We start from the raw sequence: 16,754 nt of genomic DNA on the forward strand, positions 1-16,754 counted from the left end.
TTAGGGGTTAATACATTTATTAGAATAGCGGTGAGCTCCGGTCGGCAGATTAGGGGTTAATAATTGAAGTTAGGTGTCGGCGATGTTAGGGAGGGCAGATTAGGGGTTAATACTATTTATTATAGGGTTAGTGAGGCGGATTAGGGGTTAATAACTTTATTATAGTAGCGGTGCGGTCCGCTTGGCAGATTAGGGGTTAATAAGTGTAGGCAGGTGGAGGCAACGTTGAGGGGGGCAGATTAGGGGTTAATAAATATAATACAGGGGTCGGCGGTGTTAGGGGCAGCAGATTAGGGGTACATAAGTATAACGTAGGTGGTGGTCGGCAGATTAGGGGTTAAAAAATTTAATCGAGTGGCGGCGATGTGGGGGGACCTCGGTTTAGGGGTACATAGGTAGTTTATGGGTGTTAGTGTACTTTAGAGTACAGTAGTTAAGAGCTTTATGAACCGGCGTTACCCCAAAAAGCTCTTAACGCCTGACTTTTTTCTGCGGCTGGAGTTTTGTTGTTAGATTTCTAACGCTCACTTCAGCCACGACTCTAAATACCGGAGTTAGAAAGATCCCATTGAAAAGATAGGATACGCAATTGACGTAAGGGGATCTGCGGTATGGAAAAGTCGCGGGTGAAAAGTGAGCGTTAGACCCTTTTTTGAATGACTCCAAATACCGGCGGTAGCCTAAAACCAGCGTTAGGAGCCTCTAACGCTGGTTTTCACGGCTACCGCCAAACTCTAAATCTAGGCCATAGAGAGGCACTGCTAATAGACTGGTGGGGGTGTAGGATATTAAACACATAGAGAGGCACTGCTGATACACTGGTGGGGTGTAGGATATTAAACACATAGAGGAGCACTGCTGATACACTGGTGGGGGTGTAGGATATTAAACACAGAGAGGCACTGCTGATACACTGGTGGGGGTGTAGGATATTAAACACATAGAGAGGCACTGCTGATACACTGGTGGGGTGTAGGATATTAAACACATAGAGGAGCACTGCTGATACACTGGTGGGGGTGTAGGATATTAAACACATAGAGAGGCACTGCTGATACACTGGTGGGGGTGTAGGATATTAAACACATAGAGAGGCACTGCTGATACACTGGTGGGGGTGTAGGATATTAAACACATAGAGGAGCACTGCTGATACACTGGTGGGGGTGTAGGATATTAAACACATAGAGAGGCACTGCTGATACACTGGTGGGGGTGCAGAATATTAAACACATAGAGAGGCACTGCTAATAGACTGGTGGGGGTGCAGAATATTAAACACATAGACAGGCACTGCTGATACACTGGTGGGGGCGATGTTTTCTCATGTTACTTACTTGGCTTCAGCAATAAATGCCTGAAAATCCTTATGATTAATCGTCTGAACTTTACTATCAGCTGCCTCCTCACAGCTCATTAAATGCTGAGTCTCCTACAACAGGACCCAGTGAAGAGACATCGGTACCCACAACGTCAAACGTGAAATCAAAACAGAGTGACAGGCATGTGAGAAGCAGGGGTAGGGAGGGTCAGTCAGGTGGGTGAGTTACAAGAGGTAGGGAGGGTCAGTCAGGTGGGTGAGTTACAAGAGGTAGGGAGGGTCAGTCAGGTGGGTGAGTTACAGGAGGTATAGGAGGGTCAGTCAGGTGGGTGAGTTACAGGAGGTAGGGAGGGTCAGTCAGGTGGGTGAGTTACAAGAGGTAGGGAGGGTCAGTCAGGTGGGTGAGTTACAGGAGGTAGGGAGGGTCAGTCAGGTGGGTGAGTTACAGAAGGTACAGAAGGGTCAGTCAGGTGGGTGAGTTACAGAAGGTACAGAAGGGTCAGTCAGGTGGGTGAGTTACAGGGGGTACAGGAGGGTCAGTCAGGTGGGTGAGTTACAGGAGGTAGGGAGGGTCAGTCAGGTGGGTGAGTTACAGGAGGTATAGGAGGGTCAGTCAGGTGGGTGAGTTACAGGAGGTACAGGAGGGTCAGTCAGGTGGGTGAGTTACAGGAGGTATAGGAGGGTCAGTCAGGTGGGTGAGTTACAGGAGGTATAGGAGGGTCAGTCAGGTGGTTGAGTTACAGAAGGGTCAGTCAGGTGGGTGAGTTACAGAAGGGTCAGTCAGGTGGGTGAGTTACAGAAGGTACAGAAGGGTCAGTCAGGTGGGTGAGTTACAGGAGGGTCAGTCAGGTGGGTGAGTTACAGGAGGTAGGGAGGGTCAGTCAGGTGGGTGAGTTACAGAAGGGTCAGTCAGGTGGGTGAGTTACAGAAGGTACAGGAGGGTCAGTTAGGTGGGTGAGTTACAGGAGGGTCAGTCAGGTGGGTGAGTTACAGGAGGTAGGGAGGGTCAGTCAGGTGGGTGAGTTACAGGAGATATAGGAGGGTCAGTCAGGTGGGTGAGTTACAGGAGGTATAGGAGGGTCAGTCAGGTGGGTGAGTTACAGGAGGTAGGGAGGGTCAGTCAGGTGGGTGAGTTATAGGAGGTATAAGAGGGTCAGTCAGGCGGGTGAGTTACAGGAGATATAGGAGGGTCAGTCAGGTGGGTGAGTTACAGGAGGTATAGGAGGGTCAGTCAGGTGGGTGAGTTACAGGAGGTACAGGAGGGTCAGTCAGGTGGGTGAGTTACAGGAGGTAGGGAGGGTCAGTCAGGTGGGTGAGTTACAGGAGGTATGGAGGGTCAGTCAGGTGGGTAAGTTACAGGAGGTATAGGAGGGTCAGTCAGGTGGGTGAGTTACAGGAGGTATAGGAGGGTCAGTCAGGTGGGTGAGTTACAGGAGGTAGGGAGGGTCAGTCAGGTGGGTGAGTTACAGGAGGTACAGGAGGGTCAGTCAGGTGGGTGAGTTACAGGAGGTAGGGAGGGTCAGTCAGGTGGGTGAGTTACAGGAGGTACAGGAGGGTCAGTCAGGTGGGTGAGTTACAGGAGGTAGGGAGGGTCAGTCAGGTGGGTGAGTTACAGGAGGGTCAGTCAGGTGGGTGAGTTACAGTAGGTATAGGAGGGTCAGTCAGGTGGGTGAGTTACAGGAGGTAGGGAGGGTCAGTCAGGTGGGTGAGTTACAGGAGGTACAGGAGGGTCAGTCCGGTGGGTGAGTTACAGGAGGTAGGGAGGGTCAGTCAGGTGGGTGAGTTACAGGAGGGTCAGTCAGGTGGGTGAGTTACAGGAGGGTCAGTCAGGTGGGTGAGTTACAGGAGGTAGGGAGGGTCAGTCAGGTGGGTGAGTTACAGGAGGTAGGGAGGGTCAGTCAGGTGGGTGAGTTACAGGAGGGTCAGTCAGGTGGGTGAGTTACAGTAGGTATAGGAGGGTCAGTCAGGTGGGTGAGTTACAGGAGGTAGGGAGGGTCAGTCAGGTGGGTGAGTTACAGGAGGTACAGGAGGGTCAGTCAGGTGGGTGAGTTACAGGAGGTACAGGAGGGTCAGTCAGGTGGGTGAGTTACAGGAGGTACAGGAGGGTCAGTCAGGTGGGTGAGTTACAGTAGGTATAGGAGGGTCAGTCAGGTGGGTGAGTTACAGGAGGTAGGGAGGGTCAGTCAGGTGGGTGAGTTACAGGAGGTACAGGAGGGTCAGTCCGGTGGGTGAGTTACAGGAGGTAGGGAGGGTCAGTCAGGTGGGTGAGTTACAGGAGGGTCAGTCAGGTGGGTGAGTTACAGGAGGGTCAGTCAGGTGGGTGAGTTACAGGAGGTAGGGAGGGTCAGTCAGGTGGGTGAGTTACAGGAGGTAGGGAGGGTCAGTCAGGTGGGTGAGTTACAGGAGGGTCAGTCAGGTGGGTGAGTTACAGTAGGTATAGGAGGGTCAGTCAGGTGGGTGAGTTACAGGAGGTAGGGAGGGTCAGTCAGGTGGGTGAGTTACAGGAGGTACAGGAGGGTCAGTCAGGTGGGTGAGTTACAGGAGGTACAGGAGGGTCAGTCAGGTGGGTGAGTTACAGGAGGTACAGGAAGGTCAGTCCGGTGGGTGAGTTACAGGAGGTAGGGAGGGTCAGTCAGGTGGGTGAGTTACAGGAGGGTCAGTCAGGTGGGTGAGTTACAGGAGGGTCAGTCAGGTGGGTGAGTTACAGGAGGTAGGGAGGGTCAGTCAGGTGGGTGAGTTACAGGAGGTAGGGAGGGTCAGTCAGGTGGGCGAGTTACAGGAGGTAGGGAGGGTCAGTCAGGTGGGTGAGTTACAGGAGGTAGGGAGGGTCAGTCAGGTGGGTGAGTTACAGGAGGTAGGGAGGGTCAGTCAGGTGGGTGAGTTACAGGAGGTATAGGAGGGTCAGTCAGGTGGGTGAGTTACAGGAGGTATAGGAGGGTCAGTCAGGTGGGTGAGTTACAGGAGGTATAGGAGGGTCAGTCAGGTGGGTGAGTTACAGGAGGTACAGGAGGGTCAGTCAGGTGGTTGAGTTACAGAAGGGTCAGTCAGGTGGGTGAGTTACAGAAGGTACAGGAGGGTCAGTCAGGTGGGTGAGTTACAGAAGGGTCAGTCAGGTGGGTGAGTTACAGAAGGTACAGAAGGGTCAGTCAGGTGGGTGAGTTACAGGAGGGTCAGTCAGGTGGGTGAGTTACAGGAGGTAGGGAGGGTCAGTCAGGTGGGTGAGTTACAGAAGGGTCAGTCAGGTGGGTGAGTTACAGAAGGTACAGGAGGGTCAGTTAGGTGGGTGAGTTACAGGAGGGTCAGTCAGGTGGGTGAGTTACAGGAGGTAGGGAGGGTCAGTCAGGTGGGTGAGTTACAGGAGATATAGGAGGGTCAGTCAGGTGGGTGAGTTACAGGAGGTATAGGAGGGTCAGTCAGGTGGGTGAGTTACAGGAGGTAGGGAGGGTCAGTTAGGTGGGTGAGTTACAGAAGGGTCAGTCAGGTGGGTGAGTTACAGGAGGTAGGGAGGGTCAGTTAGGTGGGTGAGTTACAGGAGGGTCAGTCAGGTGGGTGAGTTACAGGAGGTAGGGAGGGTCAGTCAGGTGGGTGAGTTACAGGAGATATAGGAGGGTCAGTCAGGTGGGTGAGTTACAGGAGGTATAGGAGGGTCAGTCAGGTGGGTGAGTTACAGGAGGTAGGGAGGGTCAGTCAGGTGGGTGAGTTACAGGAGATATAAGAGGGTCAGTCAGGTGGGTGAGTTACAGGAGGTATAAGAGGGTCAGTCAGGTGGGTGAGTTACAGGAGATATAGGAGGGTCAGTCAGGTGGGTGAGTTACAGGAGGTATAGGAGGGTCAGTCAGGTGGGTGAGTTACAGGAGGTACAGGAGGGTCAGTCAGGTGGGTGAGTTACAGGAGGTAAAGGAGGGTCAGTCAGGTGGGTGAGTTACAGGAGGTAGGGAGGGTCAGTCAGGTGGGTGAGTTACAGGAGGTAGGGAGGGTCAGTCAGGTGGGTGAGTTACAGGAGGTAGGGAGGGTCAGTCAGGTGGGTGAGTTACAGGAGGTATAGGAGGGTCAGTCAGGTGGGTGAGTCACAGGAGGTATAGGAGGGTCAGTCAGGTGGGTGAGTTACAGGAGGGTCAGTCAGGTGGGTGAGTTACAGGAAGTATAGGAGGGTCAGTCAGGTGGGTGAGTTACAGAAGGTACAGAAGGGTCAGTCAGGTGGGTTAGTTACAGAAGGTACAGGAGGGTCAGTTAGGTGGGTGAGTTACAGGAGGGTCAGTCAGGTGGGTGAGTTACAGGAGGGTCAGTCAGGTGGGTGAGTTACAGAAGGTACAGAAGGGTCAGTTAGGTGGGTGAGTTACAGGAGGTAGGGAGGGTCAGTCAGGTGGGTGAGTTACAGGAGACATAGGAGGGTCAGTCAGGTGGGTGAGTTACAGGAGATATAGGAGGGTCAGTCAGGTGGGTGAGTTACAGGAGGTATAAGAGGGTCAGTCAGGTGGGTGAGTTACAGGAGGTATAAGAGGGTCAGTCAGGTGGGTGAGTTACAGGAGATATAGGAGGGTCAGTCAGGTGGGTGAGTTACAGGAGGTATAGGAGGGTCAGTCAGGTGGGTGAGTTACAGGAAGTATAGGAGGGTCAGTCAGGTGGGTGAGTTACAGGAGGTATAGGAGGGTCAGTGAGGTGGGTGAGTTACAGGAGGTATAGGAGGGTCAGTCAGGTGGGTGAGTTACAGGAGGTAGGGATGGTGAGTCAGGTGGGTGAGTTACAGGAGGTAAGGAGGGTCAGTCAGGTGGGTAAGTTACAGGAGGTATAGGAGGGTCAGTCAGGTGGGTAAGTTACAGGAGGTATAGGAGGGTCAGTCAGGCGGGTGAGTTACAGGAGATAGGGAGGGTCAGTCAGGCGGGTAAATTACAGTAGGTATAGGAGGGTCAGTCAGGTGGGTGAGTTACAGGAGGTAGGGAGGGTCAGTCAGGTGGGCGAGTTACAGGAGGTAGGGAGGGTCAGTCAGGTGGGCGAGTTACAGGAGATATAGGAGGGTCAGTCAGGTGGGTGAGTTACAGGAGGTAGGGAGGGTCAGTCAGGTGGGTTACAGGAGGTAGGGAGGGTCAGTCAGGTGGGTAAATTACAGGAGGTATAGGGGGGTCAGTCAGGTGGGTGAGTTACAGGAGGTATAGGAGGGTCAGTCAGGTGGGTGAGTTACAGGAGGTATAGGAGGGTCAGTCAGGTGGGTGAGTTACAGGAGGTAGGGAGGGTCAGTCAGGTGGGTGAATAGCAAGAGGTAGGGAGGGTCAGTGAAATAGGTGGCCTAATTAGAGTGGAAATATGGTGTTTTACCTCATTGTACAAGTGAATAAACTCTCTCAGCTGTTTGGCAAGCAGGCGGCGCCTCTCTATGACTGGGATAGTGGTGCAGGGATGATTCACGTGGAGAGTGCGCTGCAAATTCCCAGCTGCGCGCCTCAGAAATCTTATCACTAATTCCTGGTTATGAAACACAAAAGATAAAGAATGATTAATTAATTTACTGATGATAAATCAGATGAAGGCGTAACAGGTCCTAACACGTGCACGTTCTGTCTCGTTATTGCAAAAGATTTTGTGTTAATCACTTCTATGGCCACCTTTGTGCAGAAAAAGAAAATGTATGCTTACCTGATAAATATATTTCTTTCCAGAAATGGTGAGTCCACAACATCATCAATTACTAGTAGGAATATCACTCCTGGCCAGCAGGAGGAGGCAAAGAGCACCACAGCAAAGTTGTTAAGTATAACCCCCCTTCCCACAATCCTCAGTCATTCGACCGAAGGGAAATGGAAAAAAGAATAACACAAAGGTGTAGAGGTGCCGGAGGTTTAAACAAAAACATCTGTCTTAAATTTAAGGGTGGGGTCGTGGTTTCACCATATCCGGAAATAAATAAATGTACCACAACATCATCAATTACTAGTGGGAACCAATCTCCAAGCTAGAGGACACAGATGACTAGGGAGGGAGAATAAGACAGGCAGACCTAAACAGAAGGCACCACTGCTTGAAGAACCTTTCTCCCAAAAGAAGCCTCAGCCGAGGCAAAAGTATCAAATGGAAGATAAGATAAGGTGAATCACACTGCAAAGCCGAGAGTTCCGAAACTCTCCGAGCAGAAGAGATAGCAAAAAGAAACAACACCTTCCAAGATAATAACTCAAACAGAGCCTGCTGCAAAACTTTAAGAACAAGGTTAAGGCTCCAAGGAGGAGCAACAGACTAACACAGGCCTGATTCTGACCAGGGCCTGACAAAAAAACATCTGGCATAGTCGCCAGGCGCTTATGTAACAAAATAGATAATGCAGAAATCTGACCTTTCAGAGTACTGACTGACAATCCTTTCCCAACAGCTTCCTGAAGAAAAGACAAAATTCTAGGAATCCTGACCCTACTCCAAGAGTAGCCCTTGGATTTACACCAATAAAAGGTATATACGCCATACCCTATGGTAAATCTTTCTAGTAACAGGTTTACGAGCCTGAATCATGGTCTCAAAACCACGCTTAGACAGGACTTAGTGTTCAATCTCCAAGAAGTCAGCTTCAGAGAAACGAGATTTGGGTGAAGAAAGGGACCCTGAATTAGAAGGTACTTCCTCAGAGGCAATCTCCAAGGTGGGAGAGATGACATCTCCACTAAATCTGCATACCAGACCCTGCAAGGCCACGCAGGAGCTATGAGAATTACTGATGCTCTCTCCTGTTTGATACGAGCAATGACTCGTGGAAGGAGAGCAAACTGTCAGGGTATGGCTGAGTGGCATTGGATATTACATAATTTAATATCTCATTTAGCTAATATCTACTATGAATTGATTTAGCTGCATTGTGAACAAACACTGGAATGGTTATATCAACCCCTTCCTTTTGTTCTCAACTACAGACTTGTAGAACAAAAGAAATAGACAGGATTTATAAAGAAAAACAAACATTGGTCCCAAACTATAAGATAATCTCACATCTAAAGAGCCTTTGATCATGGTCTCAGAAGAGATGTAACTTCTAATGAAATATTGTTGGATAGCCTTCCCAGATTGAAATCTCTAAATTAATTTAGCCTAAGAAATTCATTACTTAGATCACAGGAACCCCTGTAGAGAACAGTCACTCAGTCTGAATTGATAATGAAATACACAAACAAACTCAGGGGAAATGGCCCTTATCGTTTAAGTGTTAAATTGTGCCATGCTGAGTTTTAGATACACAAAGAATCTGAACTCATGTTACAGCTAACAAATGGGAAGTTGAAGGCCTTAGAATCAAGATTTCAAAATATCTTAATCTATGTACTTTTGATAAATCATCTACATAGTTCTTAGATAAATTAATGTATACCTCAGACTGTCCAAGTAAATTGTATAAATGTGTATTTGTGGATCTAAGAAGAAAGGCCTAACAGTAACATATTAGATAAATATTTGATAACTTAAATATAAAATGTTTAATCAACTTGTTTCAAAATGGATAGCATATTCTTATATTTTTCAGGCATCTAATAGGTGTATATGTAATTGGTGCTGTGGATGGTATCATATGTTTTTATACACTCAGAAAGAGAAGTACAGATATGCAATATTTATATTAATATGGGATAATAGTCCAGTACAGATATAATTATGTGAAATTACATCTGATTGCTGATCTCAAGGTATATATGTGATATTAAGATGATAACTGAGATATTAAATAGATCCATGCTAAAAGTATTACAATCCTTTAAATACCCATATATTTAAATGTATAAGAATTACTTTATGTGGTACTAGAGATATACTCATGTTTAATATGAAAATACTCAGAATAAATTATATTAAATGAACCATATATGGAACATATAATTATTAAAACTAGGAGATTAAAATGATATAAAAATAGGCATTTAATAAAAATATATATAAGAACTGTATTTGCTGTAGCAGTATTGATAATGAGACTGCATTTCTGGTTGTCTGCTGCCACCTATAGTTCAAAGATGGTATTGCAAAAAAAAGGTAAATGGCTACTTAGGGAGGCGTTTCCCAAAATAACCTATGAGATGTTCAGATCCAAGGGCCAATCAGGGACAAGCATCGGTAAGGGCCTACCCAATTCTGTGGGAATGATTAAAGAAAAGGTGGAGGGATTCTTTATTTTTGGATAAAGACCCACACACAAAGTAGACAAAGGACACACAGACTCAAAGAAGCATACATTTTTGGAGAGGAAAATACACAGGCTTTGTGCCAAGTATATTCTCTGCCATTTTGGGACACTTTCTTGAACAAAGGAAGATTAACAATTTTGAGGCCTGTACCTTTGCACATGGTGGATAAATCCTTCTTAGATGACCCACAAGAAATTCTGGAAACTGAATAATTATTTGGTTATGTGGTAACGTATGGCAGTGACTATAATTTAATATCTTAAAGCAAATACATTCATTGTTGCTACAGTTTAATTGAAGCTGGTAATTTTAAAAGGGCCCTTTGTATTTTAAGCTTATGTTCATTATCCTGTGTAGTCCAAAACTAGTCAATATTTAGTGCTAAGTAATTCATTTGCTAGAAAAAGGTATTTTGTATTGCATATCTCTAAGTCAGGTTTATTATTGTAAGTAAATCAGACAGGTCAGACATATTGGCATATACATTGGCTGTTTGCATTAATAATATATACAACCTCTGGCATTTTATTGTTGTATTTTAATGTGATTCGTTGTGAGTAAAGTTAATTTTAAAGGTATATCTTTTATGATCTCTGTAAAGAATATTATAACAGCATAATAATTATTTGATTCATAATCTGGTCTCTACATAAATATATTGCAATGTGTTTATAAATTTTAACTAATCTAAAGAATTTAGGAATAAATATTAATTTCAATTGTTTCGTATATACATTTTAATTGGAGGTTATTTAAAAGAATAAATAAATTGTATTATAACCCTGCTATATACTGACAAAACGGAGGAAACAGGTATGCCAGACTGAAATTCCAAGGAACCACCAGAGCATCTATCAAAGCAGCCTGTGGATCTCTTGACCTTGAATCGTACCTGCTGAGAAAACCACCACGGGAGAGAGTCTCTTGTTGACTGATCTAGATCTATCCGAATGGTCTCCGTTCCATTGACTGAGCATGCATAACTGCAGAGCTCTCAAATGGAATCTAACAAAGGGAATGATGTCCATGGAAGCAACCATCAGACCAATTACCTCCATACATTGAGCCACTGATGGCCGAACAGTAGACTGCAGAGAGAGGCAAGAATCTTTGATTTTCTGACCTCTGTTAGAAATATTTTCATAGATAGGAAATCTATTATGGTCCCTAAGAAAACCACCCTTGTAGCTGGAACAAGGGAACTCTTTTCCAGATTCACTTACCATCCATGGGAACGTAGAAAAAAGACAACAAGATCTCTGTAGGAAAGTGTGCTTGTTAAAAAGATGGCGCCTGAACCAAAATGTCGTCCAGGCAGGGCGACACTGCAATTCCCCAAGACCTGATCACTGCTAAGGCAGCCCCCAAAACCTTAGAGAAAATACTGGGAGCTGTGGCAAGGCCAAATGGAAGAGCCACAAACTAAAAGCGTTTGTCTAGAAAAGCGAATCTCAGGAACTTGTAATGATCCCTGTAAATGGGAACATGAAGATACGCATCCTTCAGGTCTATGGTCGTAATGAACTGACCCTCTTGGACTAAAGGAAGAATGGAATGAATAGTTTCTATCTTGAAGGAAGGAACTCTGAGAAATTTGTTTAAACACTTCAGGTCTAGAAACCTAGGCCCTGTTCCAGTATGGGAACTGGAACTATCACTCCCAGGGAAGAAATCTCCTGAACACATTTCAAGAATGCCTCTCTTTATCTTGTCTGCAGATAATCTTGAGAAGTGGAACCTGCCCCTGGGAGGAAAGGTCTTGAATTCTATTTTGTAACCCTGAGATACTATGTCCACAGCCCAGGGATCTGGGACATCTCGTATCCAAGCTTGATCGGGGGCAAACCCTTCATGGTGATTTAGACTCAGCCACGGGTTTCTTTCATTGCTTCCCCTTGTGCCAAGACTGATTGGGTTTCCAAGAAGTCTTGGACTGTTCCTGCTTGGAAGAAGAAGGCTTTCCTTTAAAGTTACAAAAGGAACGAAAATTACTCTGACGTCCTTTAGGTCTATTCTTCTTGTCTTGTGCAAGAAAAGACCCTTTTCCATCCGTGATATCAGAAATTATTTCAGCTAGACCAGGTCCAAACAAGGTCTTACCCTTGTAAGGAATCGCCAGAAGCTTGGATTTAGAGGAAACATCAACTGACCAAGACTTCAGCCACAAAGCCCGGCGAGCTAGTACAGCGAAACCAGATATCTTGGCTCCCAGTTTAATAACCTACATGGTAGCATCAGAAATAAAGGAATTAGCTAGCTTAAGCTCCTTAATTCTGTCTTGGAGCTCCTGCAAAGTAGTCTCTACTTGAAGAGAATCAGACAAGGCGTTGTACCAATAGGATGCCGCATTGGACACAGTGGAGATACATACTGCAGTTTGCCATTGGAGACCATGATAAACATACATTTTCTTCAAATAAGCCTCCAACTTTTTATCCATTTGATTTTTAAAAGAGCAATTATCCTCAATAGGAATAGTAGTTCTCTTAGCCAAAGTAGAAATTGCCCCTTCTACTTTAGGCACTGTGTGTCATGACTCTTTATTGTAGTCGGCAACAGGAAACATCTTTTTAAAGAAAGGAGATGGTGAAAAAGGTATCCCTGGCTTCTCCCATTCCTGTGCAATAATCTCCTTTGCACAATCTGGAACAGAAAAAACTTCCACAGAGGAAGGAACATCAAAGTATTTATTCAGTTTACTTGATATTTTAGGGTTGACAGCGACAGGCAGGTCGGAGTCGTCCAAAGTAGCCAAAACCTCCTTTAACAATAAATGAAGGTGGTTCAAGCTTAATTCTGAAGGATACTATTTCTGCATCAGATGAAGGAATTATACTGTCCGAATCTGAGATTTCACCCTCAAAAGCAAGCAGAGAATCCTCCCTCTGAGTAGCCACAGGCGGAACAGAAACCTTACTATCTGAATCTTTAGATGTCCTCTTGCGTTTTCTTTGTAGGATAGGAAAAGCAGAAAGCTGCAGATAACGCAGAGGATACCAGAGCTGCAAAAACATAATTTATGTAAGAACTTACCTGATAAATTCATTTCTTTCATATTGGCAAGCGTTCATGAGCTAGTGACGTATGGGATATACAATCCTACCAGGAGGGGCAAAGTTTCCCAAACCTCAAAATGCCTACAAATACACCCCTCACCACACCCACAATTCAGTTTAACGAATAGCCAAGTAGTGGGGTGATAAAGAAAGGAGAAAAAAGCATCAACAAAGGAATTTGGAAATAATTGTGCTTTATACAAAAAAATCATAACCACCATAAAAAAGGGTGGGTCTCATGGACTCTTGCCAATATGAAAGAAATTAATTTATCAGGTAAGTTCTTGCATAAATTATGTTTTCTTTCATGTAATTGGAAGACTCCATGAGCTAGTGACATATGGGATAGTAATACCCAAGATGTGGAACTCCAGAGAAGAGTCACTAGAGAGGGAGGGATAAAATAATAACAGCCACTGAAGCTTCATTCTTAAAAGCAAACAAAGTGGAGACTGATCTAGTAGAATGAGCTGTAATTCTCTGAGGCGGGGCCTGACCCGACTCCAAATAAGCCTGATGCATCAAAAGCTTTAACCAAGATGCCAAGGAAATGGCAGAAGCTTTCTGACCTTTCCTAGAACCAGAAAAGATAACAAATAGACTAGAAGTCTTCCTCAAATCTTTAGTAGCTTCAACATAATATTTCAAAGCTCTTACCACATCCAAAGAATGTAAGGATTAGGACACAAAGAAGGGACAACAATTTCTCTATTAATGTTGTTAGAATTCACAACCTTTGGTAGATATTTAAATGAAGTTTGCAAAACTGCCTTATCCTGATGGAAAATCAGAAAAGGAGAATCACAAGAAAGAGCAGATAATTCGGAAACTCTTCTAGCAGAAAGATGGTCAAAAGGAACAACACTTTCCAAGAAAGTAGTTTAATGTCCAAAGAATGCATAGGCTCAAATGGAGGAGCCTGTAAAGCCTTCAAAACCAAATTAAGACTCCAAGGAGGAGAGATTGATTCAATGACAGGCTTGATATGGACCAAAGCCTGAACATAACAGTGAATATCAGGAAGCTTAGCAATCTTTCTGTGAAATAAAACAGGAAGAGCAGAGATTTGTCCCTTCAAGGAACTTGCAGACAAACCCTTATCCAAAACCAAACCATCCTGAAGAAACTGTAAAATTCTAGGAATTCTAAAAGAATGCCAGGAGAATTTATGAGAAGAACACCATGAAATATAAAAGTCTTCCAAACTCGATAATAAATCTTCCTAGAAACAGATTTACAAGCCTGTAACATTGTATTAATCCCTGAGTCAGAGAAACCTCTATGACTAAGCACTAGGCGTTCAATTTCCATACCTTCAAATTTAATGATTTGAGATCCTGATGGAAAAATGGACCTTGAGACAGAAGGTCTGGCCTTAATAGAAGTGGCCAAGTTTGGCAACTGGACATCCGAACAAGATCCACATACCAAAACCTGTGAGGCCATGCTGGAGCTACCAGAAACACAAACGATTGTTCCATGATGATTTTGGAGATCACTCTTGGAAGAAGAACTAGAGGTGGGAAAATATAAGCAGGTTGGTAACAACAAGGAACTGTTAACGCATCCACCGCTTCCGCCTGAGGATCCCTGGACCTGGACAGGTACCTGGGTAGCTTCTTGTTTAGATGGGAATCAATCAGATCTATTTCTGGAATACCCCACATCTGAACAATCTGAGAAAACACATCTGGATGGAGCGACCACTCCCCCGGATGCAAAGTCTGACGGCTGAGATAATCCGATTCCCAATTGTCTATACCTGGGATATGAAGCGCAGAAATTAGACAGGAGCTTCTTTCTTAGCTTGGGGACTGTGAGTCCCACCCTGATGATTGACATATGCCACAGTTGTGATATTGTCTGTCTGAAAACAAATGAACGGTTCTCTCATCAACAGAGGCCAAACCTGAAGAGCCCTGAAAATAGCACGGAGTTCTAAAATATTGATTGGTAACCTCGCTCCTTAGATTTCCAAACCCCTTGTGCTGTCAGAGATCCCCAAACAGCTCCTCAACCTGAAAGACTTGCATCTGTTGTGATCACAGTCCAGGTTGGACGACCAAAAGAGATCCTTTGAACTATACGATGGTGATCTAACCACCAAGTCAGAGATAGTCGAACATTGGGATTTAAGGATATTAATTGTGACATATTTGTATAATCCCTGCACCATTGGTTCAGCATACAAAGCTGGACAGGACTCATATGAAAACTAGCAAAAGGGATAGCGTCCGATGCTGCAGTCATGAGATCTAAAACTTCCATGCACATAGCTACTGAAGGGAATGATTGAGACTGAAGGTTCCGACAAGCTGAAACCAATTTTAATCATTTCTTGTCTGTTAGAGACAGAGTCATGGACACTGAATCTATCTGGAAACCTAAAAAGGTGACCTTTGTCTGAGGAATCAAGGAACTTTTTGGAAAATTGATCCTCCAACCATGTCTTAGAAGAAACAACACTAGTTGATTCCTGTGAGATTCTGCAGAATGTAAAGACTGAGCTAGTACCAAGATATCATCCGAATAAGGAAACACCGCAATACCTCGTTCTCTGATTACAGAGAGTAGGGCACCTAGAACCTTTGAAAAGATTCTTGGAGCTGTCGCTAGGCCAAATGGAAGAGCGACAAATTGGTAATGCTCGTCTAGAAAAGAAAATCTCAGAAACTGATAGTGGTCTGGATGAATCGGAATATGAAGATATGCAACCTGTAAGTCTATTCTGGACATATAATGCCCCTTGCTGAACAAAAACAGAATTTATGTTTACCTGATAAATTACTTTCTCCAACGGTGTGTCCGGTCCACGGCGTCATCCTTACTTGTGGGATATTCTCTTCCCCAACAGGAAATGGCAAAGAGCCCAGCAAAGCTGGTCACATGATCCCTCCTAGGCTCCGCCTACCCCAGTCATTCGACCGACGTACAGGAGGAAATATGCATAGGAGAAACCATATGATACCGTGGTGACTGTAGTTAGAAAAAATAATTCAACAGACCTGACTAAAAAAACCAGGGCGGGCCGTGGACCGGACACACCGTTGGAGAAAGTAATTTATCAGGTAAACATAAATTCTGTTTTCTCCAACATAGGTGTGTCCGGTCCACGGCGTCATCCTTACTTGTGGGAACCAATACCAAAGCTTTAGGACACGGATGAAGGGAGGGAGCAAATCAGGTCACCTAAATGGAAGGCACCACGGCTTGCAAAACCTTTCTCCCAAAAATAGCCTCCGAAGAAGCAAAAGTATCAAATTTGTAAAATTTGGCAAAAGTGTGCAGTGAAGACCAAGTCGCTGCCTTACATATCTGATCAACAGAAGCCTCGTTCTTGAAGGCCCATGTGGAAGCCACAGCCCTAGTGGAATGAGCTGTGATTCTTTCAGGAGGCTGCCGTCCGGCAGTCTCATAAGCCAATCGGATAATGCTTTTAAGCCAAAAAGAAAGAGAGGTAGAAGTTGCTTTTTGACCTCTCCTTTTACCAGAATAAACAACAAACAAGGAAGATGTTTGTCTGAAATCTTTAGTGGCCTCTAAATAGAATTTTAGAGCACGGACTACGTCCAAATTGTGTAACAAACGTTCCTTCTTTGAAACTGGATTCGGACACAAAGAAGGTACAACTATCTCCTGGTTAATATTTTTGTTGGAAACAACTTTCGGAAGAAAACCAGGCTTAGTACGCAAAACCACCTTATCTGCATGGAACACCAGATAGGGCGGAGAACACTGCAGAGCAGATAACTCAGAAACTCTTCTAGCAGAAGAAATTGCAACCAAAAACAAAACTTTCCAAGATAATAACTTAATATCTACGGAATGTAAGGGTTCAAACGGAACCCCTTGAAGAACTGAAAGAACTAGATTAAGACTCCAAGGAGGAGTCAAAGGTCTGTAAACAGGCTTGATTCTAACCAGAGCCTGAACAAACGCTTGAACGTCTGGCACAGCTGCCAGCCTTTTGTGAAGTAAAACAGATAACGCAGAGATCTGTCCCTTCAGAGAACTTGCAGATAATCCTTTCTCCAAACCTTCTTGTAGAAAGGATATAATCTTAGGAATTTTTATCTTGTTCCATGGGAATCCTTTAGATTCACACCAACAGATATATTTTTTCCATATCTTATGGTAAATTTTTCTAGTTACAGGCTTTCTAGCCTGAATCAGAGTATCTATTACAGAATCTGAAAACCCACGCTTTGATAAAATCAAGCGTTC

General features: G+C 44.8%; 1 protein-coding gene across 1 annotated transcript in view; it reads right to left on the reverse strand.

Moving 5' to 3' along the window:
• TTLL5 (tubulin tyrosine ligase like 5) overlaps positions 1 to 16,754 on the reverse strand; it is a 273,384-nt gene that overhangs the window by 96,611 nt on the left and 160,019 nt on the right. The window contains exons 14-15 of the mRNA XM_053697018.1: positions 6,635 to 6,781; positions 1,338 to 1,432 (exon numbers count right to left, since the gene is read on the reverse strand). Of these exons, the coding sequence (XP_053552993.1) occupies positions 1,338 to 1,432; positions 6,635 to 6,781 (242 nt within the window). The remainder of the gene's footprint in view (positions 1 to 1,337; positions 1,433 to 6,634; positions 6,782 to 16,754) is intronic.

Source organism: Bombina bombina, chromosome 1 (genome assembly GCF_027579735.1).
Source record: "Bombina bombina isolate aBomBom1 chromosome 1, aBomBom1.pri, whole genome shotgun sequence".
Taxonomy (NCBI): Eukaryota; Metazoa; Chordata; class Amphibia; order Anura; family Bombinatoridae; genus Bombina; species Bombina bombina.